Here is a 25396-nt window from a genome sequence, read left to right as displayed (position 1 = left end):
GGAAGCTTTTTCAACCTACAGGTATGCATGCCCCCACTCTCTTCTCCCTCTTGCGAAGCGTGGTTTTAGATAAGGGCTTCATTCTGTCCCACACAAAAGGTCCTATCCATCATTTTAAATCCTGCTCAATTTAAGATTGGTGGAATAAAAATAATTGAACTTAGAAGAAAGACACTGGCTTGTCACAACTGGTTGGACAAGTCACTTAACTTTTCTGGTGTCAGTGTTTTTCTCTGTTGAGGTTCTCTTCCAACTTTGAAATTCCATGACTGCATGTCATGTCTAAGAAGCTTCCTGAACGCCTAGCACAGAATGACTTGTGATTTCTTAGTTTTCCAGCAGCCTATGCAACATGACATATCCCTGAGTTATATACTGTCCTATATTGCCCTCTAGTTGTTTTTACATGAAAGTTTTTTTCTTCTCAGCTGTAGTTAATTTAAAATATAGTTAGTTTAAAAGCTTATTTTTTGGGACAGGCAGCATGCATTCTACTTAAATCTCCCAGGACAACTCGGGATGTGTCGTAAGGTAAGCAGTGTATATTTATATTGATTTGTTCAAAGGAATGACATCCCTTCTTTCAAAGTCCTGGAATTCTATTTTTACATCAGTGCTGTCCAGTAGAAATATAATGTGAGCCCAATACGTAATTTTATAGTAGGCATATTAAAAAAGTGAATAGACACAAGTGAAATTAATTTTAATAAAATATTTAACCCAGTATATACAAAATATTAGCATTTCAACAATGTAGTCAGTGTAAAAAATGAGATGTTTTATGTTCTTTTTCTGTAATAAGTTTTCAAAACCTGGTGTGTTTCACATCAACAGTACAGCTCAATTCAAAATAGCCACATTCCAGGGCTCAATAGCCTCACGTGGCCAGTGACTACATACTGAAACGGCACAAGATCTGCATCATTGGGCTGCTTTCCAAACCGATCACGTATTTTTCTATTCATACAATGACACCGAGCACTTAGTAAGTACCAGGCACTGGGCTGGCCAGAGGGGTGCAAACGTGAATCAGACTCAGTCGGGTCAGGGAGCTAGAGGCGTAAATCACTAAACGGTAATACAGTCATAGATGCTCTGATAGAGATGCATTTCTGTGACTTGGTGGGGGAGAGGGGGTCAAGAAGGTTTCACGGAGGAAGTAACTTTTGAAAGTGTGTGTGTGTGTGTGTGTGTGTATGTGTGTGTGTGTGTTGTGTGCATGTCTTGTGGTGTGAGTGCAGGAGGATGACGTGAGCGGGAAGAGGGCGGGCGGGCGCGGGTGGGCTGGGCGGATCCCCGAGCTCCAGCTGCGGGCCGACGGAAGCCGGGAGGGGCGCGTCCAGCGCCGCCGCCCCGGGCCGTCGGCGAGCGGAGCTGGGGTGGGGGTGCCTGGCGGGGCGTGCGCGCGGCGGGCTCGCGCCGCATTCGGCCGGGCGCCCCGGCTTTGCTCGGGGTCCTGGTTTCCCCAGGGGCGCCCGCCTGTAACAGGCAGCCGGTTAGGGGCGTCTATGGTAACAGTTGCCAGCGCCGCCAGCCGCTCCCCAAAGTCGTTCGGGGCTTCGGTAACAATGGGCGGCGGGGGGCAGCGCCCCTTCCGGTTTCGTCGGTTCTAACCGAGTTCTTTAACGGGGTGTCCCCTGCGCCCGGAAGTGAGGTGTTTGGAGCTCCTCCCTCCCCCAAGATGGCAGCGGCCGAGGAAGACGAGCTACGGCCGCCGCGGCTCCCCGAGCTCTTCGAAACCAGCAAGCAGCTTCTGGACGAAGTGGAAGGGGCGGCGGAGCCCACCGGTTCCCGGAGGATCCAGGAAAAGGTGTTGAAGGGGCTCGAACTCCTTAACACGGCTGCCGAAATGATATCGCAGCTCGACTTGTTCAGGTATGGAGGGGCTGGCAGCTGAGGAGGAGGGTAATAATGGTCCCCTCTCGGTAGCCGCTGAGCCTGGCTGCAGGACGCCTTTGAGACGGGCGACCTTTCCTGCCGACTCCCCATTGCCATCACCTGGGCATTGTTTGCGTTCTCCCCCCCCTCTTCCGATTAGTCGATGACCTGCGTCCCCTCTCCCCAGTGGGGCTCTTTGCAGAGGCATTGGCTGTGAGCCTGCAGCCACTTTTCATTGAAGGAAAACGGCCTCCATTCCCGGTGCGTCCTCCCTTTGCCTCATTCCCAGCCTAGCCTTCCCCTCCCCCCAGGAAGCGGGGGCTGCCGTTTGAATGCCCGACCAAGCTTCACAGTCTCCTCTTTGCTCTTTGCAGCCCAAATGAAGATTTGGAAGAGATTGCTTCCACCGACCTCAAGTACCTGATGTTGCCAGCATTTCAAGGAGCGCTCACCTTGAAACAAGTCAACGCCAGCAAGCGTCTGGATCATTTGCAGTGGGCTCGAGAACACTTTTTAAACTACTTAACTCAGTGCCAAAACTATCACGTGGCAGAGTTTGAGTTGCCCAAAACCAAGAACAACTCAGCTGAGAATAACACTGCTGGGTCCTCCATGGCCTATCCTAACCTCATTGCTATGGCATCTCAAAGACAAGCTAAAATACAGAGGTGAGTCAATAGCTATAATTTGTAGACTGTCCAATGGCAGTGCTGTTGGGGGGTGTGCATGTGGTTTGTTTGTGGTTTTTTTTTGGGGGGGATGTCACTCTTTTGGTTCTTACTGAGCATAGGCTCCGGTGAGAGCAAACTCTCCTGAGTTTTTCAAGAAGCCTCTGCCTTTGTTGAGACGATCGTGCCTCACCATCAGACCCCTGCTCCCCTATGGTTGCCAACAGCAGCGTGTGGTTTAGCAGAGTGTCCCCCAATCACTTGCACATCACGGCATAGCAATAGTCACATGGCACAGTGGGCAGATATCTGAAGGGCACAACGTCTTGCAGCTGTGGTGTACTTTCAGCCCATTGATTGAGAAGCTCTGTTCTGACAGGACTGCATCAGTGTAACATCCTGAACTAATCTTAGTCCTGGCACAATTTCATCGTGTGACCTTGCACAAGGTGCTTATTGTCAGTTAAAATAAAATAAAAAAACATTCAGTGAGTGCTCAGTGTCTAGGAACTATGCTGGCCACCATGGGTGCAGACTGAGTGTAAATATTTGTGTGAGTCTGGGAGGTCTGCGTGGAGGAGCATCCAGTCTATGCATCTAGGGAAAAGATGCATAGAAACAGTAGCAATGTAAATGACGTGCTAGGAAGATGTACAAGGTACTGTAAGAGCAGACAGGAGGCCAACTAACCAAAGACGGAGCAGGAGAGAGGAGAAGGCTACCTAGAAGAGTTGACCCTGTGACCAGTTGTTTAAGGATGAACAGGAATATTATCTAGAGGAAGAGGGGAGGAGGGCATTAGCCAGCTGCAGAGCCATTGAAGAGCCCTGCTGGGGTGGAGATGTGTGGGTGGGGCCTAACTAAGTGATTGGCTGATGTTAGAACTCTAGGGGTGGTGGAAATGGGGAGGGAATGATGCTGAAGAATTGCAGCATTCAGACCAAGGAGAGGTGGGGTGTGAGGAAGGTGAAGGAACAGTCTCGTTGCTCGGAACATGGAAAGGACATTGAATCCCAGTTCCACCATTCAGTCACTCTGACTTTGGATAAATTGCTTAATCTTTCAGTTCCTTAATTTCCCCCACTGTAAAACTGGACAATAATAGGTCCTTCCTCATACATGAAAAGCACTTAGCACAGTGTCTAAGCGCTCACAGCCAGCTATGGTCATATCTTTGTGGCTGAGTACAGGTTGTGGAATCAGAGACCTGGGTTTGAGAACCAGCTTGACTTATAAGCCATTCGACTTTGGGTAACTTATTTAACCTGTCTGGCATTGGGTTTCCTCATCTGTGAGATCTAAGTAATGATGGTTCCTACCTCAGGGTTAAGAAATGTAAATAAGATACGGCATAGAACACAGCACAGTCTCTGGCACCTAGTAAATAGTCTGTAAATGTTACCGTTAGGCCACGCCAAAGAGCTGAAACTTTGGTTGGTGATTGGGATCCACCGGAGTTTTCCTGTTTTTAAAGAGCAGCATGGCCATATTTGCATTTTAACTAGCATACTTGGGCAGTTAGGAAGCAATGTGAAGATGAAGATTAGATCCTGTTAGGTCACAGAGCTGATGAGGCCTCACTGTGGCAATGGCAGAAGGGATGGGGGAGTGTATCTATTTGGGACGGTTGAATCTGCAGAAAACCTGGTGATCAGTTACTTGTGGGACGTAGGGTAGAAGGAAGCAGCAAGGAAGATGTGTGTTCCTGACGTAGGTGGATGGCTGTGTCGCTCATCAAGCTGGGCAATGGAGGAGGAAGAATAGATGAGGTGTAGGGGAGACAGCGAACTTGGGATTGAGTCATGTTGCAGTTAAGGTGCCTAGGACACATCCAAGTGATGTATCTGGTAGCCTGAAACTCAGGAGAGGCCTGATCTAAAAAACTGAACATTCATTCATTCACTTGACAAGTATTTACTGAGCTTTTCCTGTGCCAGGAACTGTTCTAGATAATGGAGAACCAGAGAGAGTTTATGCCCTCGTGGAGCTTTTATCTTGGTGAGGAGACAGACAATAAGCTAGTAAATAATAATGTAATTTTAGGTGGTGAGGGCTATAAAGAATAAGAAAGTATGGTTAGGGGCTGGTGAGGAAATGGGATAGACTGATAGGAAGTGGCACAACGTGAGCAGAAGCCCAAGGCAGGGTACTTTGTGGGATGTAGAGAGAATGGAGACTGGTCCAGTTTGGCAGATGAGAGTGGTGTAGTGGGAGGTCAGTGGAAGAAGTGATGTGTATAGAATATTGAAAGGGAAGAACGAGGCAGAAAGACAGGTTAATGTGTTACAATATTATTTCCGGCTGGGAAGAAGTGATAAAAATGAAGTGACAGCTATCAGAGATAATACTTTTACAAGAAACACTGATGTGGTTGGAAAACAGATTGTTCAAGTCTGATTGACTTTTTGTGAGTCCTCCCTCCCCCGCCCCACGATTTTACATACCGAGGCCTTCCTACCTAAAACACTTGAATGGTACATCCTCTCTCTCTCTCAAAACCTGGATCTTCGTGTATCTTCTCTACTCCAATTCCCAGCTTCAGGAAGTATTAATCTGGTTGATTAACTGCACCTCCATTCTTTTGAAAGAAATAAAGAAGTAGAAGCTAGGGAAGTAATGAGTCTAACTTTAGATTTACTGAATTTAATTCCTGAAGTGACAACTGGACAGCCATGTCCGTGGACAGATGGACATGTGTAACTAAAACCTGTGAGACACTTTTGTAGCTAGTGCTAAAAATTTAGGAGCTTTGGTGGGTGTGGCTAGTTTGCCAAGGAAAAACGTGTAGAGAAAAAAGCCAAGGATAAAACCTTGGAGACAAGTTAAAGAAGGAGGAAAAGGAAGGAAAGAACAACTAAAGGTAAGAGACTCAGCAAGGTACATGTAGAAGTACTTACAGAAGCCTGGGGCAGAAAGAGAGCAAAAGTCTGTCCTCTGTGAAGCCTTTCCCTACCTGTCACCCACACCGCCCGCCCCTCCCCCCTCCCCCAGCTACTGTACTCTATGTTATGCATCAATTATGTGATTCTCTAGATTTGGAATTTCTAAAGGTCAGCCATCGTAACTAATTGCATCTTTAGTACTTTAATTATATCTTTGGATTCTTGGTGCCCAGCGCAGACATTGGATCCTTGAAGGTACTTGAGGTGTCTTTGGGAGGGACAGATAGAGTGGTCATCAAGAAGATGGAACCGATATGATGTAGCAAAAAAAGCCTTGACTTAGGAGTCAGACAGAGCTGGGGCGACCAATCCGATGTCTACCACTTAATTGGTGGGGCATCTTCCACCCCTTCTAGCCTCAATTTTCTTATCACCTATCAATATTTGTATTACATTGCTGCTTACAAAGCACTTTCATGGGTATTGTTCCATGTGATTCTCTTTACAACCCCATGAAGCAAACATTATTATCCACATTTTAGAGATAAGGTAATAGGCTCTGAGAATTGACATGCCCAAAGTTACATCGCTAGTTAAGTGGCCAGGCTGGGATTTACACACAAATCTTGAAATTCCCAGTTCTCATTGTGAACTAGGAATTGACCTTCGTAGTGTTTTGCTCACAGGGCTACCTCGGATGCTGTAAGTTATTGGTAACGTTACACAAAGTGCCCACTTGTGGGGTAAATGGCGCAGAAGAGCCCAACAGGTTTTATAATAAAGAATGTTTCCAAAGCAGTGGTTCTTGACTTCGCCTGGGTCATGGACCTCACTGAGAATTCCATAAAAACGACCGAAGTTTTCCGTGGGGGAAAAGAAAAACACATACGTGTAGAATTCTGTATAAAATCTCAGGGTTCAAGGACCCCCTACCGGAAAAAAAAAAAAAAAAAACCTCTCTCCGTGGACCTCAGATTTGGGTGAACACCTGCAAAGAATGGGATTCCAGACGTAGATATTTCAGGACACTTCTCTTGGAAACCATGGAGTTTTTCCTTCACTCCTCTTTCCCTCAAGCCCTTACATTCAATCAATCAGCAAATCCTGTGTGTTTTATGTTTTAAATACATCCATGTCTCACCATCTTCCTATTTCAAGTCACTCTCTCTCACCTGGATTGTGGGAGTATCCTCTTAATTGGTTCCCCTGCTTCCACCCTTGTCTCCCAGTCCCCATCATCTACAGTCCACACACCACAGCCAGAGTGGCCCGTATAAAAAAACATTGTCATGTCACGCTATTCATGTCGTGTATTCTGTTCAAAATCCTCCAGTGGCTTTTCCATCTCACTCGAAATATATTGATATACTGTGTCTTATTCCCTACAGGGTTTTACAAATGAGGCCCCAACCATGTCTGTGACCTCATTTTCTATCATTCTTCACTCCATGCCAGCCATACTGGCCTCCTTGCTATTTCTCAAACATGTCAGGCCTGGCACGCTCCCACCCAGGACCTTTGTATTTGCTTTCCCCCCTCGGAACACCCTTCCAGATACTGGCATGGCTTGCTTCCTTATTTCCCTGAAGTCTTTGCTCAAATGTCACCTCCTCAGAGACGTCTCTCCTGATCACTTTGTACATAGTAGCAGCCTCTAGCACCATCCATTATGCACTTTACCTTGCTTTTTGTTTCTTCACGACACCACCACCTGACTCCTTATCTGTTTGTTTTTTTGTCTGTCTTCTCCCACTAGAATGAAAGCTTCAGGAGACCAAGGACTTTCTTTTTTTTCCATTTATTTATGGGGGAACAGTATGTTTTTCCAGGACCCATCAGCTCCAAGTCAAGTCGTTGTTTTCAGTCTAGTTGTGGAGGGCGCAGCTCATGGGCCCGTGTGGGAATCGAACCGGTGACCTGGGTGTTATGAGCACTGCGCTCTAACCAACTGACCCAACTGGCCGCCCCGACCAAGGACTTTCTTGTATACACAGCTGTGTCTCCAGCAGTGAGAACAGTGCCTGTCGAATAATAGGTAACTCAGTAAATATTTATCAAAGGAATGATACATGAGCTACTAGAATGCATCCTGGAAAAGGTTGGCAGGGTCGTTATGAGTCTTTAAATTACAGTGGGATGAGTCAGAGCTGGAGGTGTGTTGCCCAGCAGAAAAGAAAAGATGATCATTTTTCAGCCTGTTTCACAAGGAATTCCTGCATCAATGGCAGGTAAATGCCCCTGAGGTTCTGAGATTCTCTGAAGCTGTAATTGCCAAATGGACATTGTGTGCTACTAAGTACCCAGCCTAGTAAAGGTGGATACAGTAAAATGACTAAGGCACTCCCATCTCTAAAGACGATGGGAGCAGTTGCTCAGATCAGGTTACTTCTCTATTTTCCTCTATCTTTCTAGCTTCACAATGTGTTGGTCAGCGCCTGCCAGTCCCGTCCTTGCCTTGTAGTCTTGCCTTGTAGAGAACTGCCTTGGTGGCAGGTTCTCAGGTATAGAGTCTGTGTTTTTGCCAAAGTGGAAATCGGCATGCTGACTGCCTGGTCACTTGCAAAGGTAAAGTCTTATTGTGGCCTTCTTTTGAAGGAAACCTCTTTATTTTGAAGTTCACTGTGATGCTTTTCTGTGGGACAGGTATAAACAGAAGAAGGAGATGGAGCAGAGGCTGTCTGCCCTAAAATCTGCGGTGGAAAGTGGTGAGGCAGATGATGAACGTGTCCGTGAATATCACCTCCTTCACCTTCGAAGGTGGATTGGCATCAGCTTAGAAGAGATCGAGAGCATTGACCAGGAGATAACAATCCTGAGAGGAAAAGACTCTTCCAAAGAGGTGAGCCTGCTACGCGCTGCCTCTGCAGCTCAGAAAGCTGCTGGCGGAGGTTTGAATGTTCTGTGAGAGCGATGAATGAACATCCTTGTAAGTCTCCAGAAAAATGTGTCGTCTTATGTATTAAGATCAGTGGAAACAGGCTCAAGGTTCAGTAGGGTGGCTTTCCCTCTAGCGACAGGAGTGTTCCCCAGTGCTTGCTGACCTGTAACACTTGGGGTCATCTGTAATTGTGGAAATTGGCGTGGGCTGTGGGAGGTCATGAGTGCTAAAGGAAGGCATGGGGAGGTGGGCCTTTAAAATCTGTGCTTGGCTGTGTGTGTAAACAAAGAGGCCGAGGACTAGGGTGGTAATGCAGAAGTGGAACTGGGGGAGAGGAAAGAGTAGAAAGAAGATGATAAAATGACAGGCGGGGAATGTGTTTAGGTCGGGGAGGAATCCGAATTGAAGCGTACACAGTGACACGCTCTGACACTGCTGGCAACCCGGGGTAACACGATCAGAACCCTGTTTGGGAGCTGCCACCTCAGAAAACCAGCCTCTGCTGCCACTTATTCATGGTTTTGATACAGTGTGAATTGGTCACAGGCATTGATTTCAGTCCTCAGAGAAACCTCCTCCTAATTCAATTTATGCTACTCAGTCCAGGAGCTTCTGCCTGGAAGTAACACCTACCTGTTTACTCATGTTAAAGGATCAGAGAATGAACAGTGAGCGGTCTGAGACCATAAGGGCCCTGGAGCATATGTAGATGAGTGGTTTTCAAACCTTGTGAGGCTGGACTCTTCTGGGTCCTCCCTGCCCCCTTTGTTATCATTGTTTTTTCTTTAACATTCTTATTTGGTATTGAGATTGGCTTTGGAAGTGATGCAGTTAGATCCAAGTGAACGCTTTTTCTTTGACCAGACTATTTCCTTGAGCTCCTGGATAGCCAAGGTCCTTGAAACATTTCAATACACCTATATATGGAAACCACTCAGCCATTCTTCCGGCCTTGAGTTAGGAAGAGCCACTTCTTAAGTCCCCTGGGGGATTCTTGACAGTTAATAGCATAATTACTCTGAAAGGGGTTTTAGAAGAAGGGTCTTAATTCAGCTTTAGCACTGAAGGCCAGGCCCAAGGGATTCAGATGGAAGATGGAGGAAGGCTTTGTCGGCTCCTTTGGAGGTGGGTATTTTCAAACCAAGTAATGTTTTACTTATGGTGAGGTGATTCCTGAGAGCTTTCTCTTTCTCTCAGGCATCCTCAGAAGAGCTAAGCAACCTCCACCATTAGTATTCTGCTGATACGTCTCAGAGACTGATATGTAGGGAATGAGTGAATTTTGAATCCAGGCTTTTCAAGCGCCCAAAGACTTACGAGTCAGCATAATGGGGTGGGCAAAAGGCAAATGCATTTCTGAAATTAATTTCCTTTATAGGCATCAACTTCTCACTCATCTCGTGAGGACAGGCCTCCAATGAAACCCTTCATTCTCACTCGGAATGCGGCCCAAGCCAAGTAGGTAGTGCTACAAAAGTGGGCTGCCTTTGCAGGCCCCTTGCTGTTGGGGTTCCCTTGCATGATAGCAGACAGAATGGGCATTGCTAAAAGGTCATAGCCCCACATGGGGGGCTGTTGTTCATCAAAGGGCTATTACCTCTTCTGTTATGTTCTCTCTCTCTGTCTTCAGCAGACATTTCCCTCACACTTGAGCTTAAAAAGAGACTCAAAAGGAAACCAACTAAAATAATTAGTGAATTAATTCATTGAAAACAGAAACGAGAAAGGAATCTAATAGACGGTTGTACACTTTTAAATTGTTTCCCATTATTGCCTTTAGCTACAGTTCTCGAAAGGATGTAGTTGCCTCCCTGAGTTCTTGAGATGTTTTTCCATAGGGTGGCAGGAGAGGCTTCTTTGTGCACCTTTCAGATGCACCAACTATAAATACCCCTGTCATGGTGTCATCACTGCTCTGTGGGGCATTGGCCTCTGGGATTGCTCCCTGGGAGGTGATCCTGGGCTATTTATCTTCTCATGAAAGCTCTTGACTTTAATGCCCCTTTCTGGGTGCCCCTTTTTACATATCCTCACAGGAGTTTGCCCAACTCCTCAGAAGGTGGCTGGGTAGAGGAGGGAGGATGGAATAGACAGAGGTTTGTCGCTAAAGAGAAGAGGCTTTTTAATAGTGCTGTTTATGTTGAGTTTTCTAAATGCAGTGTGATTCTCGCAGAGTGTTTGGAGCTGGTTATCCAAGCCTGGCATCTATGACGGTGAATGACTGGTATGAACAGCATCGGAAATTTGGAGCATTACCAGATCAGGGAATAGCCAAGCAAACATCAGGTATGGAGGGGTGGGAGGGAAGTAGTTACACTACTGGTCCCTTATTCCCTAGTAGTTAAGTTCAGGCCAAGTATTGTTGTCCTTTAGGAGCAGAAAGAATCTGGACAAAGATTCTGAGTGGTAGATTCTAGGCAGTATTTTATTTCATCTATTATTAAAATAAATAGCAGGTGCTTCTGGGAGGATGGGGGCAGTGAGGCAGCATACTTTTTGAATCTCTTCAAATATCATGGCATAAAAACAGACTGAGCAACTGATAGCAAAACCAAAAATCCACGGGTAGCAGTTCTGCTTCTGGTAATAGCAGATCAGGTTGTATCAGGTCAACCATCCTACAGATAACAATTACAGCTGGACAGACTATTACAGAACAACTACCTGAAGGCACTGGAGAGTGGCCAATGGCAGATATAGACTGCGGGACCCTAAAATTTCCAGTTCCAGTACTGTTTCCACTATAGCACAGAGTAAAGAAGAGTGGTCATTGGAAAGGCTTTCCTGTTTTTTATGGCCTGTCACCTATGGGCAAACAGCAGGTGCTGCGATGTGGGGGTAGGTAAAACTGGAAACTTGCAGTCTTATTGGTTGAGGAATGGGAGCACTGAGTTCAGGGTGACTATAGCAACTGAAAAGTTAGAAGGTATCCCAGAAAGGAGAGAACCACGGAGGAGGAGCCCCAATTCTCTATATAAACCCTTCCCAAATCTCTGGCTGACTCCTTAGCTCTGCATGTACAACATATTCTCCATGCACCCTAGATAGGGCTACAACAACTGGGAGAATTCACCTGGTTCCCAGTGCAGAGGAAATAGAATTTGGAATTTTGGTTCTAGACAAATTAACTTCCTGCTAAAATGAAAAATCAGTACTCCTTAGAGGAATGAGACAGAATTCAGAATCTATACAGCATAGCATTCACAGAGTCTGGGATTCAATCATAAACTACTATACATATGGGGGGGGAACGGAAAATGTGACTTATACACAAGAGGAAAAGCAGTCAAACGACCCCAAGATGACTCAGATGCTGAAATCAGCAGACAAGAACTTTAAAGCAGCTTATTTCTATACCCAAGAGCAAAGGGAAAAATATGCTTGTAATGAATGAAAAGATAAAACGTCTCAGCAGAGAAAGGGAAGAACTCTGGAACTGAAAACTACAGTAGCAGAAGTTTAAAACTGATTGGATGAGCTTAATAAATTGGTAGTGATAGAAGAAAGTGTCAGTTAACTTGAAGATAGATCAAAGCAGATTAGCGAACTTGAAAAATAAAAAAGATTGGAACAAAGTAAACAGAGCCTCAGTGACCTGTGGAACAATGTAAACGTCTATCAGACATACAATTGGAATATCAGTAGGAGAGAAGAAATAAAGAGAGGGGGCCAGAAAAAATGTTTGAAGAAATGATGGCTGAAAATTTCCCCAAATCTGAAATGCAAACGTACAGATACGGAAATTGCAGCAAACCCCAAGCATGTTAAATACAAGAAAACCACACATAGGCACATCATAATCAAATTGCTGAAAACCAAAAAAAGAAAATGTTAAAAGCAGCCAGTGGTAAAGTACACGTTATATATAGCAGAACAATGATGGGAATCGTTGCTGACTTCCCATTAGAAACTGGGAGCCAGAGGTAGTAGAGAACATCTTTAAAGGGCCAGGGGGAAGAAACCCTGTCATCAGGAATTTTATATCCAGTGACAATATCCATAAAAATGAAGGCAGGTCTTCAGGCTGAAGGAAATGATGCCAGATGGAAACTTGGATATTCAAGAAGGAATAAAGAGCAGCAGAAATGGTAATTATGTAGGTAAAGACTAAGGGCTATCTCCCCCCACTCCCAACTTTTTAAAACTACATATGGCTTCTTACAGCATAAATTATATATTGTGTGAGGGCTTATAATGTATGTAGATGTAATACATACGACAGCTATAGCAAAAAGGATGGATAAGTGGAACTATTTTTTTTGTGAGATTTTTCTATTTTATATGAAGTGGTGCATATTGTCTATTGTTGTGTAACAAATTACTTTAAAACTTAGTAACTTAAAATAATAAACGTTTATTATCCCACATAGTTTCTGAGGGTGAGGAATCTAGGAGCAGCTTAACTGGGTGGTTCTTGCTTAGGATCTCTTGAGGTTGCTGTCAGCCAGGGCTGCAGTCTTCTGAAAACTTGACAGGCTAGAGGATCTGCTTCCAGCTCTTTGACTCATCCCTGTGGCTTTTGGCAAGAGGCCTCCCCATATGGCTCTCTCCATAGGGTTGCTCACAGGTTAAGAGCTTCCTTCCTCAGAATGAATGATCGAAAAGAGAACGACCAAGATAGAAGCTTCAGTATCTTTTATAACCTAATGTTGGAAGTGATATACCATGATTTCTGCCATATTACATTGGTCCCCAACCCAATACAATGTGGGAGGGGACTACTTTAGAGCACAAATACCAGAAGACTGGGATCATTGGGCTCCATCTTTGAGGCTGCCTATACCACATGGTACATTATTAACTCTAAGTAGACTGTGAGGTTAGGGAGGAATATTGTATTCCTTAGAGCAACCATTTTGAAAAATAACGCATCAATAGAATGTGAAAACAAATCATAGACTGGCAGAAAATATTTGCAAAAGATCTGATAAAAGACTGGTACCCAAAATATACAAGTAATTCTTAAAGCTCAACAATAAGGAAACAAACACTCTAAAAAAAAAAAAAAATGAGCCAAAGACCTGAACAGACACCTCCCCCAAGAAGATATACAGAGGATAAATAAGCACATGAAAAGACACTCAACATCATACATCATCAGAGAAATGCAAATTAAAACAACAGTGATACCACTACAGCACTATAAGAAGAGCCAAAATCCAGAGCACTGACAACACCAATGCTGGCAAGGCTGTGCAGGAATTCTCATTCACTGCTGGTGGGAATGCACAATGGTGCAGCCACTTTGGAAGACAGTTTGGCAGTTTGCTATAAAATTAAACATATTCTTACTGTACGATCCAGCAGTTGTGCTCCTTGGTATTTACTCAAATAAGTTGAAAACTTAAGTCCATGCAAAAACCCACACACAAATGGTTATAGCACTTTATTCATAATTGCCAAAACTTGGAAGCAACCAAGTTGTCCTCAGTGGGTGATGGATAAATTGTGGTCCATCCAGACAATGGAATAGTATTCAGTACTAAAAAGAAGTGAACTATCAAGCCATGAAAAGACATGGAAGAATTCTAAATGCATATGGCTCAGCCAAAGAAGCCAATCTGAAAAAGCTACATATCATATGATTCCAACTATGATATGGAAAAGGCAAAACTATTGAGACAGTGAAAGGATCAGTGGTTGCCACAGGTTAGAGGAGAAGGAAGGATGAAGATGTGGAGCACAGAGGATTTTTAGGGCAGTTGAACTACTCTGTGTGATACTCTAATGGTAGATACATGTCATTATACATTTGTCCAAACCCACAGAAGGTACAACAGGAAGAGTGACCCCTTGTGTAAACTGTGGACTTTGGATGATGATGACATGTCAATGTAGGTTCATCACTTACAACAAATGGACCACTTTGGTCGGGATGTTGATGGCAAGAGGACTATGCTTACATTTAGGTGGGGGGTATATGGGAACACTCTGTACTTTCCATACAATTTTGCTGTGTACCTAAAACTTCTCTTAAAAAGGCTATTTTAAAAAATAATGCAAAGAGACAAAGCTATAATCAGTAGCGAAATTAAAAGGGAAGAAGGCAAGAATAAACAGGAACAAACAACAGATGAACAGAAAACCAATAGCAGAATGGTAGATCCAAAGCCAGCCATACCAATAATTATTGTAAATGTAAATGCAATAAACTTTCAAATTAGAAATCAGATTATCAGACTCAACTGTAAGTTGTCTATAAGAGATGCGTTTTAATTATGAAGGCACAGATTGATTGATAGTAAAATATTTAAAAAGGTATCTTGTGCTAATAGTAAATACAAGAAAGCTATAGTAATATCGGATAAAGTAGACTTCAAGAAAAAAGGGGTTACTAGATATTAAAAAAGGACATTTCATACCAATAGAAGAGGCAATTTATCAGGAAGATGTAGCGATCACACATGCTTGTGCCTAATTACAAGCTTCAAATTACATGAAGAAAACATTGACATAAATGAATGAAGAAATGGACAAATGTACAATCATAGTTGCAGATTTTAATACTTCTCCTTCAGTAATTGATAGAATTACTGGGACAGAAGGTCAGTAAGAACACAGAAGATACGGACAACACTAGCAGCCACATTAACTTATTTGACATTTAAAGAGCTATATCCAACAACTGCAAAATGTAAACCTTTTTCAAATTCATATGATATGTTCACCAAGATAAACCATCTTCTGGACCATCAAATAAGTCTCCATAAATTTTCAAAGATTGAAATCACATTAAATATGTTCTCTGACCACAGTGGAATTAAATTAGCAATCAGTAACAACATACCTAGGAAACCCCCAAATATTTCTTAAACAGCACATTTCTTAATAACCCTTGGGTCAAAGAAGAATTCAGGAGGAAAATTAGAAAACATTTTTAACTGACAGTGAAAATACACCAAATTTGTGGGGTACAACTAAAGTAGTTCTAAGAAGGAAATGTATAACTTTCAGTACTTATATTAGAAAAAAGCAGACAAAATCAATTCCTAAGGTCCTACTTTACGAAGGTGAGGGAAACAAGGACAAAATAAACCCAGAGTACATAGAAAAGAGGAAACAATCAATGGAAACGGAGAATCTGGGACAGGGCATGATGGTGACATACAAATATTGAACATATGTACACCCCCATGACCTGGCAGTTTCACTCCTAGGTATAGACCTAAGAGTATAAGACTATATGTCCACAAAAGGTTTGCAAAATGTCCATAGCAGCATTATTTGTAATACCCCAGACTGGACACTATTTGAATGCCCGTACATAATAGAATGGATAAATAAATTTTAGTATAGTCACATAATGAAATACTATTCAGCAAAAAGGTTGAAGTAACTATGGGTCTTCAGCCTTAAGTGACAAATATAGCTGAATTTTGTAAACATGATTATGAATGAAGAAAGCTAGATACAAAAGTATATACTGTATGATTCCATTCATATGAAGTTCAAACCCAAGTGAAACTTGTATTTGCTGGTTAAAAGCCTTAGTGGGGGATCATGAATGGAACTTGACCTGAGGGAGACTTCTGAGTAGTTAGTAATATTTTATATCTTGATCTGGGTACTGATTACATGGATGTATTCATAAGTGAAAATTATTGAGCTATACTATGTGTGTGTTTTTCCTACATGTACGTTCTACTTTAATAAAAACAAAAGAAAAAACTTATGGACAATATTTACAATAAAACTAGGTGACACTATCCCTGTGAACCTCAAAATGAAAACAGGTAAAGGAAATCACCCATAAGATCAACCACAAGATCAGCAAGTGATTGGCATCTGTATAGAAGAAAGCAGAAAGAGTTGACAGACCATGTGAAAGATCTGACAAACAGGACAATTCCATAACAACAAACAGATACTCACTAAAAAGTGCTGCAGTCCAATTTATGAACAGCAGTTGATACGAGAGAGGTTTTGCCCGCCAATAAAAACTGGATACAAGGGATCCATAGTCCAAAGGTCTGAAAGGGATGGAGCAGTCTGGTCCTTATTGAACTCTTGAAAATGACCCACTAGATTTCCCTTCGAGGACAGGGTCCCACACTGGGGAGAAACTGCTGAGAATAGAATTGAGATTGAACAGAACAGGCACAATAACGAAAAGGAAAGTCCAAATCACAGTAGAAGAGAGGATCAGAACCAGGAACTCTAATCAAGCAAGTCATAGTTCTTAACACACATAAAAACAGCAGAAAGGGAGCCTCTGTGAAGTTAGAAAAGCCACCCTGAACCATACTTATTTCTAAAAGTTCAGGAAAACGTATTACACACATGAATGAACAACAGATAGTGATGCTGGTTGCACAGCTCTGAATTTAATAAAAACCACTGAGCTGTGCAGTGTAAATGGGTGAGTTTTATGGTATATGAAATACATACCAATAAAATTGTTAAAAAGTGAACAAAATTATCAAGGTCAAAGTCCGCACAAAATTATTATAAGGGGAAGGAAAGAAAAGCATTCCAGAAATACACACTCAAAAAATAAATCTAAAATACACAGTTTAAAAATGAGTTGGAAGACATTAAGAAAATTATGTAAGACATGGAAGAACGATATAAAGCAGTATTAGAAAAACTCAAATGTGGTGACAACTTGGGGAAAATAAGAATCATTTCAGAAATGAAGGCTAAGGCAGAGGAAAACAAGGAGTGAACACAACAGAAAATGCCTTACTAAGGTAAAAGAAAAATGTCTTAAATCAAAATAAACAGGATTAGGGCCTGCCCGGTGGCTCAGGCGGTTAGAGCTCCATGCTCCTAACTCCGAAGGCTGCCGGTTCGATTCCCACATGGGCCAGTGGGCTTTCAACCACAAGGTTGCCGGTTCAATTCCTCGAGTCCCGCAAGGGATGGTGGGCTCCACCCCCTGCAACTAAGATTGAAAACGACACCTTGAGCTGAGCTGCCTCCCGGATGGCTCAGTTGGTTGGAGCGCGTCCTCTCAAACACAAGGTTGCCAGTTCAATTCCTCGAGTCCCGCAAGGGATGGTGGGCTGTGCCCCCTGCAACTAAGATTGAACATGGCACCTTGAGCTGAGCTGCTGAGCTCCCAGATGGCTCAGTTGGAGCGCATCCTCTCAACCACAAGGTTGCCAGTTTCGACTCCCGCAAGGGATGGTGGGCTGCGCCCCCTGCAACTAGCAACGGCAACTGGACCTGGAGCTGAGCTGCGCCCTCCACAACTAAGACTGAAAGGACAACAACTTGAAGCTGAATGGCACCCTCCACAAGTAAGATTGAAAGGACAACAACTTGACTTGGAAAAAAGTCCTGGATGTACACACTGTTCCCCAATAAAGTCCTGTTCCCCTTCCCCAATAAAATCTTTAAAAAAAATAAACAGGATTAGAGAAAAAGTGACAAATACTAAAGATAGCAAAGACCTAGCATACGGGTAATAGGATTACCTGGAGAAGAAAACCAAAGCAAGGTAAAAGAATAAATGCTTAAAAGTAATATCAAGGAAACTTTCCTGGAACTTGGGGGGAAAAAAGATATGATTGGAAAAAGCACTATGTACCTGAGAATTCTGACTCCAAATTACCAATAACAAGATACATTCTAATAAAATTACTAGATTTGAAAGAAAAGGAAAAAATGCTGTGGACATTTCAGCAAAAACAGCAGGTGGTTTATAACAGAAAGAAAATTAGATCACCCTCAAACTTTTTGACACCAACACTTTATGCCAAAAGAAAAATGAAGTAACAGATATTTAAAATACTCAAGGGGGAAAATGTGAGCCAAGGACATTATATCTGGTAAAACTGACTTTTAAGTATGAAGGCTACAGACATTTATCAACATGCAGGAATTCAGGAACTATTGTTCCTTGAGGAATTTGCCAGAGAATGAGCTTCAGACAGTCAAGATGATGAGAGATACGTTAACATAAGGACAGGTGGCGGGCTCTAAAAAATAGTTACTTGTAGAACTAAGACTAAATGAGGGTTAAAAGGGAGAGAGTAGAGTATGTAATGCCTTTTTTCTCAACGCTCAGATAATGTAGATATTTTTTAAATGGAGAAATGGGGGAAGCATATGCAAAAAAACTTCTCAGTAATTATATTGGTGACAGTGTGTTGTTATTAGCATTATTCCAAGATTGTGTGTAATGTGAGATAGTAGAAGTGAGTACTTATGAGATATTATGATTCTATCTTTGACAACTAAAACTTTTAGTGTGGAAGAATACAGATGTAATTCAAAAGAGTTTAAGTCAGAAATAAAACAACGCTGTAGTTCTAAATATGAACTCATGAAACGTTTTCTTTAAAAGTAAACACACACACGCACTCACACACACACCTTTGCTTTATTCATTGAAAAGGCTTAGAAACAATGACCAGCCCATTAGTAATGAGCATACCTAGTAATTTAGATTGTGGTCTTGAAATACCATTCCCATTAAAAGAAACCAGGATGTCTTAGAGAAACCAAGTCTGGGGTAGGAAATATACAAGATGAGCTTGGAAGATCTTGTCATAAAAGATAGGGAAGAAGCTTTCAAAGACTGCTAGGATCATATCAAAAGGACTCAAAAACAAATTTGAAGGTATTTCCACTGGCCAGAACCATTTTGGCTTTGAAAAGGATAATTGCCAGTAGCAACGAGTGCACCCAGCACCCAGATCTTGGTTTCTAATACTGTTCTTTAGTTAAAGGAACCAGGGCTCCATAGAGAAATGGCTGGTTCTAGGGCTGGGGCAGGAAATCTGTAAGATGAGTCTGAAGCATCTTATAGTACTAGAAAACAAGAGCGCGCGCGTGCGCACACACACACACACACACACACAAGGACAATTGGGGTATGTTACTGGGACATAAAGGCTCTGAAAGAACTCTCACTGGCCAAAACTGGAAGAATTTCAGCAGGAAAATAACAGAATTGGAATATAACACAAGGAATAAAAGAAATATCCATGAGTCTATAGTGATAGAAATAAATGATTAAATCAATAAGTGGGGGGAGAAAAGAAAAATCTCCACTACGGAAAAATTCCAAATAATTTGTGTATATACTCCTATCTCGGGGAGACAAGGTCACACTGTATGTTAGGCTAGGAAATCATCCTTTATTCTGAGTCCCCTCTCAAATGATGCTGTTACGCAATGAAGCTTACTTACCAGTTGGGGATCACATGGACCAGAAAGCAGTCACAATATAGTCCAAACAATGTCACCACCATGAAAAACATAAAACTGTCCCTCACATGCATTAACACTATTCACTGCCTGTACCTTTTAGAAATCAATACCTGTTCTCTTAAATTTAGAGAAATCATCACTGCAAAGTATGTACAAAGCAGCTCCCTTACCCCACTTGCTTCTCCATCTTGACCCTCCCAGTCACCATGGCCTTGACCTGGGCTGCTTGGAGCTTGGGTCCCCTCTTTAGCTGTGATGAGAAGGGCACTTCACCTCTGTGGTCTTCTCCCCCAAACCCTCAACCCCAGTCTAATCATAAGAAAGACACCAGGCAGCCCCGAACTGAGGCCCAGTCTACAAATACCTGACCAGCACTCCTCAGAACTGTCTAGATCATCAAAAACAAGGAAAGTCTGAGAAATTGTCACAGCCAGAGGAGACAAGGCATGATGACTAAATATAATGTAATGACCTGAATGGGATCCTGGAACCAAAAAGGACATTAGGTAAAACCCAAGGAAATCAGAATAAAGTATGGACTTTAGTTGTTAATAATGTATCAGTTCAGTCCATCAGTTGTGATGCATAAACCATAGTGATGTAAGATGTTAACAGTAGAGGAGATTGGGTACAAATGTATAAGAAATCTACTATCTTCTCAATTTTTCTGTAAATCTAGAACAATTCTAAAACTGAAAAGTTTAAGTATTTTTTTAGAAATCATTGCAATTGGTTGAAACCCATCAAATATGTTTAAGTCCATGAGTTCATAATTATATTTAAAAACAAAAACTTCAGAGGATGATAAGGAACCAATTTACTATCTTGAAAAGTGGTAAGTAAAGTGAAAGAGTCAAGCATTTACCTTGCCTTTTCTCTTGGGTAACATAGTAGATGAGGAGAAGCCTGTCTTTATAAAAGCATTCTAGTTAATAAAATATAAATGTAGAAATTAAGAGTATCACCTTTTTGAGACCCCCGGAAAATTAATGGATCCAGGCATCGAGCAACAACAGCTGGTAACATGACAATACATGAGACACAAGTGTTTTGTGCCCCCCGTCCCATGAGGGAACAGTGCGCCGCCTATAATCACACCGAAGGGATCAACCCCGAATAAGATCAAGCGTCTGCATGAACTTGCCAATCTGCAGAAACACGGAACATGTCTGCAATCAACCAAATCCAGATCTGGGGAAACTACAGGTCAGATGCCCTAGCTTCAAGACATAACTTGGATAGAAGAGGCACCTGTAGATTAAAGAGATAGCAAAATATTTTAAATGGGCAAGACTAACCTCAGACACATTCTGCTAAGGGAAAGAAGTCAGCCGCAAAAGGCCTTGTTACATGATTCTCTATATGACGTGTCTGGTATAGGCAAGTCCATAGACACAGAAGGCAGAGTAGTGGTTGCCAAGGGCTGGGGGAGGGAGGGAATGGGGAAGAACAGTAAATGGGCACAAGGGATCTTTTAGGAGAGATAGGAAAGTTTTTTAATGGATTGTGGTGATGATTGCACAAGTTTGTACTGAAGATCACTGACTAAAACATGAATGTACAAATGGACAAGTCTGGTGTCTTGGGAGGCACACTTGGGTCATAAAACTATAATAAATCCAGGAAGTTATTACTGTAAAAGGTGGTACAGTTGTTATGTTTGGGGCAGGGAAGGGCCTGTGATTTGGAAGATGTTCACGGAGACGCTTTGGGGATGGGTACAGAAGATCTATTTGTTGACCTAGGTGGAAGCTATAAAGGTATAGCCCCCTTATAAAAACTTAATTACCGTGTTTCCCCAAAAATAAGACCTAGCCGGACCATCAGCTCTAATTCATCTTTTGAAGCAAAAATTAATATATAAGACCCGGTCTTACATAGTATTTTACTATAATATAAGACCAGGTCGTATTAATTTTTGCTCCAAAAGACGCATTAGAGCTGATGGTCCGGCTAGGTCTTATTTTCAGGGAAACAGTATATATATGATTTCCAGTATTCTTTATTTTATGATAAAAGGGGTTTTAAAAAAAAGAAAAGAACGTAAGACACCTAAGCTATTAGAAGGATCAGGTCCCCATGTATTTCATTCTTCATCACTTGTCATGTGGACCTCGGACCCAGTTCCAAGTGTGTGCAAAATAACACCGATACTCCTTTCCAGTACTTGCAGATACCCTGGGATTGCCCATTTTACACACACGCAGAATTGTAGAACCCAAACGGGAAGTGGGTGGAGGAGGGAAAGTCACCTTCCGCCCCCGCCTCCCTCGCATATCACAAATTATAAATCCAAAATATTTTTGGTTTGCTGGGGATTTGGTCGGTTGGTATTTTGGTGTGTTTTTGGTTTTGAGGGCGTGGTGTTTGGCCATTTTACCAAGACTTCTTTCCCAAAGTAGAATTCATTCTGAGGGGCAACTTTTCTGTTGTTGCCTTCTTATGAAAGCCACTCAGGGCATTGTTTGCTCTGTTGTTGAACATGTCCTCTCCCCACTTGGGCTGGCCTGGGGTGGGCAGCTGGCTACATTCCTTATTCTCATTTTAGGTCATTGTGTTCAGAGCGGTGCCAAGGCCCCCGACATTGCCTCAGTTTTTCATCCCCGCTTTCTCTTTTTGCTGCTTTAGCAGAGGTCAAAAGAGCAGGTCGGCAACAGGAGGATGAGGAGCAGAAGGAGGAAGAGGATGGCAAGCGAACACTCCAGCAAGCTCGGGAGTGGGACGACTGGAAGGACACCCATCCCAGGGGCTATGGCAACCGACAGAACATGGGTTAGTCTTCACACAACAAGATGGGAAGATGGGGACGCACACACCTTCCCGCAAAGGAAAGCTGTGCCATCTGCTGCTTCAGCTCTACCACAAAGGCATAGATGCTTCGTCCTGCTTTGTGTTCAATAAAGTGTCAAGCAATTAAGTATGTATTTATACCCTAGGTAATTAACCAGCAATCTTGTTTTGGCATCCTAATCATGATGTATTCTGATTTCTTAAGTGGAAAGAAAAGAGTACTAAGAAACGACTCTGTATAATCAATGGCTGTATGAATTCTCCTTAAAAATAATGAAAGTCCAAGTAAAATAACAATAGTGCAAGTCTCTTCTATTACTCGAGCCTGCGCAGAGAGATGGGCATGCCATGCTTTTTTGTGGGGAAGGAGCTCAGTTGTGGGTCCCTGGGCTTGCACAGATCCTGGTTGTCTCCCTTTAACCTGGGCTGTGAATTTCCCAACCGCAGAGCAGCCAAGGCTAGCTGGGGCTTTTATTCTTCCTACCCCACCACTGTGAAATAACCCAATACTGCATTCCAAGGGGCAAGCACAAAAGCCAGGACTTTCCCTACCACACAGCACAATTTTCAGGAATCAGCTGTACATGAATGAAATGGAACAGTCCTATCTACCTGGTCTTCCTAGCCTTGGCCGGGAGAAAGAAACAGATGCACTGGGAGTGCTATCCTGGTGGTTGCATCTGAGGCCAGGGCTTTGACTCGCATGGAGCTACTTGCCATAACCTAGGGTGAAGCAGGCCTCTTAAGCGGGCCCTCCTTGCCTGTGCTGTGCAATATGTGGCTTAGTGTGAAGTGGTAAATGTGCCACGGTGGCCATTTTGCCGGTTAGTGGGGTGCCTGCAGTCATGCGATGACCAGGTGCGGAGGACGAGATGGCACAGATGACACTGAAAGGGAATTACTGTGTGCAGCGGATAGAAGATATCCTCAGCTCTTGGGTTGATACCCTAAAAAAGCAGCCATGTGTTGAAACAAATGATCTGTATAGAGAACATACTTTTGTTCTATGTGCCTTTGGTACACTTAGATTTTCTTTCGAGAGGAAGATGACTCAGCCTTCCTATTCTGGCTTCTGCAGTCTAGCCTAGCAGAGGGGATTGAAAAGGAGACTCCCTGTCCCCTCTTGTTTATAGGGTGATAAGTGGCTGTCGGTTGATGAATAGGAGGTTGTGTTTAGTGGGAGATGCCAGAAGGAACTACCAACAGTACATTTCCATACTGCTTAATAAAGGACTCATCTCCCCCTCAGATGAGCTTGTGAAACTGGTAGAGTACAGATTAAATGCCCAGAGAATTGGGGAAGCAAACAGTCGTTTTTTAGCTCTTTCAGTGACTGCCGGGCTGCCTCTGACAATGGCTTCTTTCCTGCCCTGGAAGCTCCACCCTGAGTTCATTCTCAAAGTGGGCCAGGTTGGGGCTGCCCCCTTGGTCTGAGTCTATGTAAAGATGGAACTTCAAGACGATCCAGCTTGATTAAGCCTACACACATATTCTGATACCTAAGAAGCAAACTAGACAAGGTGGGTTCCAATAAAATTTCTCTGAACTGCTCCCGTTTCCTGGATGTCTGTAGATGAGCTATCTTCTAGGGTTGTGAGAATGAAATGAATAATGACAGTCATGATAATAGAATCAAACAACAATAATAAGTGCTTTCTGTTCTTGAGCTCAATGACTGCAGTCTGTCCGTAGGAAGGGAAAGGAAATGGACAGGGCCCTGGACCCAGCCCTTTCACATACTGTTAATACTCAATGACCCTCAAAAGAGGTAGCATCAGCCCCATTTTATAGATGAGAAAACAGGCCCAGAGAAGCTGAGTGCTTTTCTCAAGTTTACACTAGTAAGAAGCTATGCTATCATTTTCCACATGCTTCCCAATTGCTTGTGCTTTGAGTTATGTCTTAAAGCTGCTTTAAAAGAAGCAGCAGCTTTAAAAATCCAAACCCAAACCACCACTTATACATCACTGGAGCTCTAGAAATTCCTTCTTAGCTGACTCACCAAAGAAAAGGTTATGCCAGCTCCCCCTACCATTTCCCTCTCGGCTCAGAATAAGAAGACAGTGGCAGTGAACAAGCCCATCTTCCTGTTTCCCTCCCCAGTTCGTTTTGCCTGACTGCCTGAGAGACCAAAAAAGAACCACCTTCTCTATTCCCACCAGAACTCAGCCTTTCTGGGTCCTAGAGTGAGTTGGGTTTGGTCGACGCCGGGAAGTGAGGACTCAAAGCTTTCAACAGATAATAAGACTGCTTTACAGTTTACAAAATGCTTTCACATGTGCTGCTTATTTCATTCTTGCAACCTGCAAGGCACGAAATGATGCCTTAATTTTACAGAGACAGAAACTGGCTCTGACTTCAGTCACACAGCTAATCAGCAGACCTGGCAGGCATCAGTGGAGCCAAAACGTTTGCCCCCGATAGCTCTCACCTGCGGGCCAATTCGATTTGGAAAATGTGGGCACTGAGCACTATTTCTTTTAATACTACCGCGTTTTCCCGAAAATAAGACCTAACCAGAAAAGAAGCCCTAGCAGGATTTTTCAGGGTGACATCCCCTGAACATAAACCTTAATGCGTCTTTTGGAGCAAAAATTAATATAAGACCCGGTCTTATTTTCGGGGAAACACGGCATTATGCATTCATTTGTCCTTCTACTCTTCTCCCTGTCAACACCCCTGTGAGAAACACAGGGTATGGGGACTGTGCTCATTTCAAGCCCAAGAAGTGGAGTGAAGAGCCTTTAGAGTCAATTCTCGAGACTGCCAGTCCCTAGCTGGGTGACCCTGGGCCGCCCAGGTCACCTGCATCTCTTCTGTCATTTAAAACAACTTGAAGCATGTCATGCAGGGTCTCTGGTCCTGCTCCCCGCACAAGAATGCAGGACAGGGTGAGGCCAAAAAGGAACACCCACAAGCCATAGGTAGGGGAGTCATACCGCTATATTCTCACTGGCAGCTGGGTTGGAGACACAGGAAGCAGGAGCCACAAGATCCGCAATCCGCCATCCGCTTCTCTGCCAACCAACCCCACTTGCTAACTGCAATCCGCGCTTGCTAGCGTAGCCACGGCAGTTACATCAGTGGCTAATGGCTAACCGGTAACAGCTGACGGCCATCTACTGCCCGAGCCAGCACCT

General features: G+C 43.2%; 1 protein-coding gene across 1 annotated transcript; it reads left to right on the top strand.

Annotated features, from left to right (window-relative positions):
- Window positions 1-1352: 1352 nt before the first annotated feature.
- Window positions 1353-22570, top strand: IGBP1 (immunoglobulin binding protein 1). Its single transcript, XM_033118115.1, has 6 exons — window positions 1353-1875; window positions 2253-2546; window positions 8072-8267; window positions 9685-9764; window positions 10480-10592; window positions 22098-22570. Exons 1-6 carry the CDS (start codon window positions 1682-1684, stop codon window positions 22241-22243), a joined length of 1023 nt encoding a protein of 340 aa, XP_032974006.1. The 5' UTR covers window positions 1353-1681; the 3' UTR covers window positions 22244-22570.
- Window positions 22571-25396: the final 2826 nt, after the last annotated feature.

This window comes from Rhinolophus ferrumequinum, chromosome X, assembly GCF_004115265.2.
Source record: "Rhinolophus ferrumequinum isolate MPI-CBG mRhiFer1 chromosome X, mRhiFer1_v1.p, whole genome shotgun sequence".
NCBI lineage: Eukaryota > Metazoa > Chordata > Mammalia > Chiroptera > Rhinolophidae > Rhinolophus > Rhinolophus ferrumequinum.
Note: the sequence above shows the minus strand (reverse complement) of the source record. Positions and strands in the feature narration are given on the sequence as shown.

What these genes read in the sequence shown, in the direction of transcription:
- IGBP1 (XM_033118115.1), top strand. Translation starts at nt 1,682, where the DNA reads ATGGCAGCGGCCGAGGAAGACGAGCTACGGCCGCCGCGGCTCCCCGAG. An exon ending in TCGCAGCTCGACTTGTTCAG is followed by an intron (nt 1,876 to 2,252) that starts GTATGGAGGGGC and finishes TGCTCTTTGCAG; the next exon opens with CCCAAATGAAGATTTGGAAG. An exon ending in AATAGCCAAGCAAACATCAG is followed by an intron (nt 10,593 to 22,097) that starts GTATGGAGGGGT and finishes CTGCTTTAGCAG; the next exon opens with AGGTCAAAAGAGCAGGTCGG.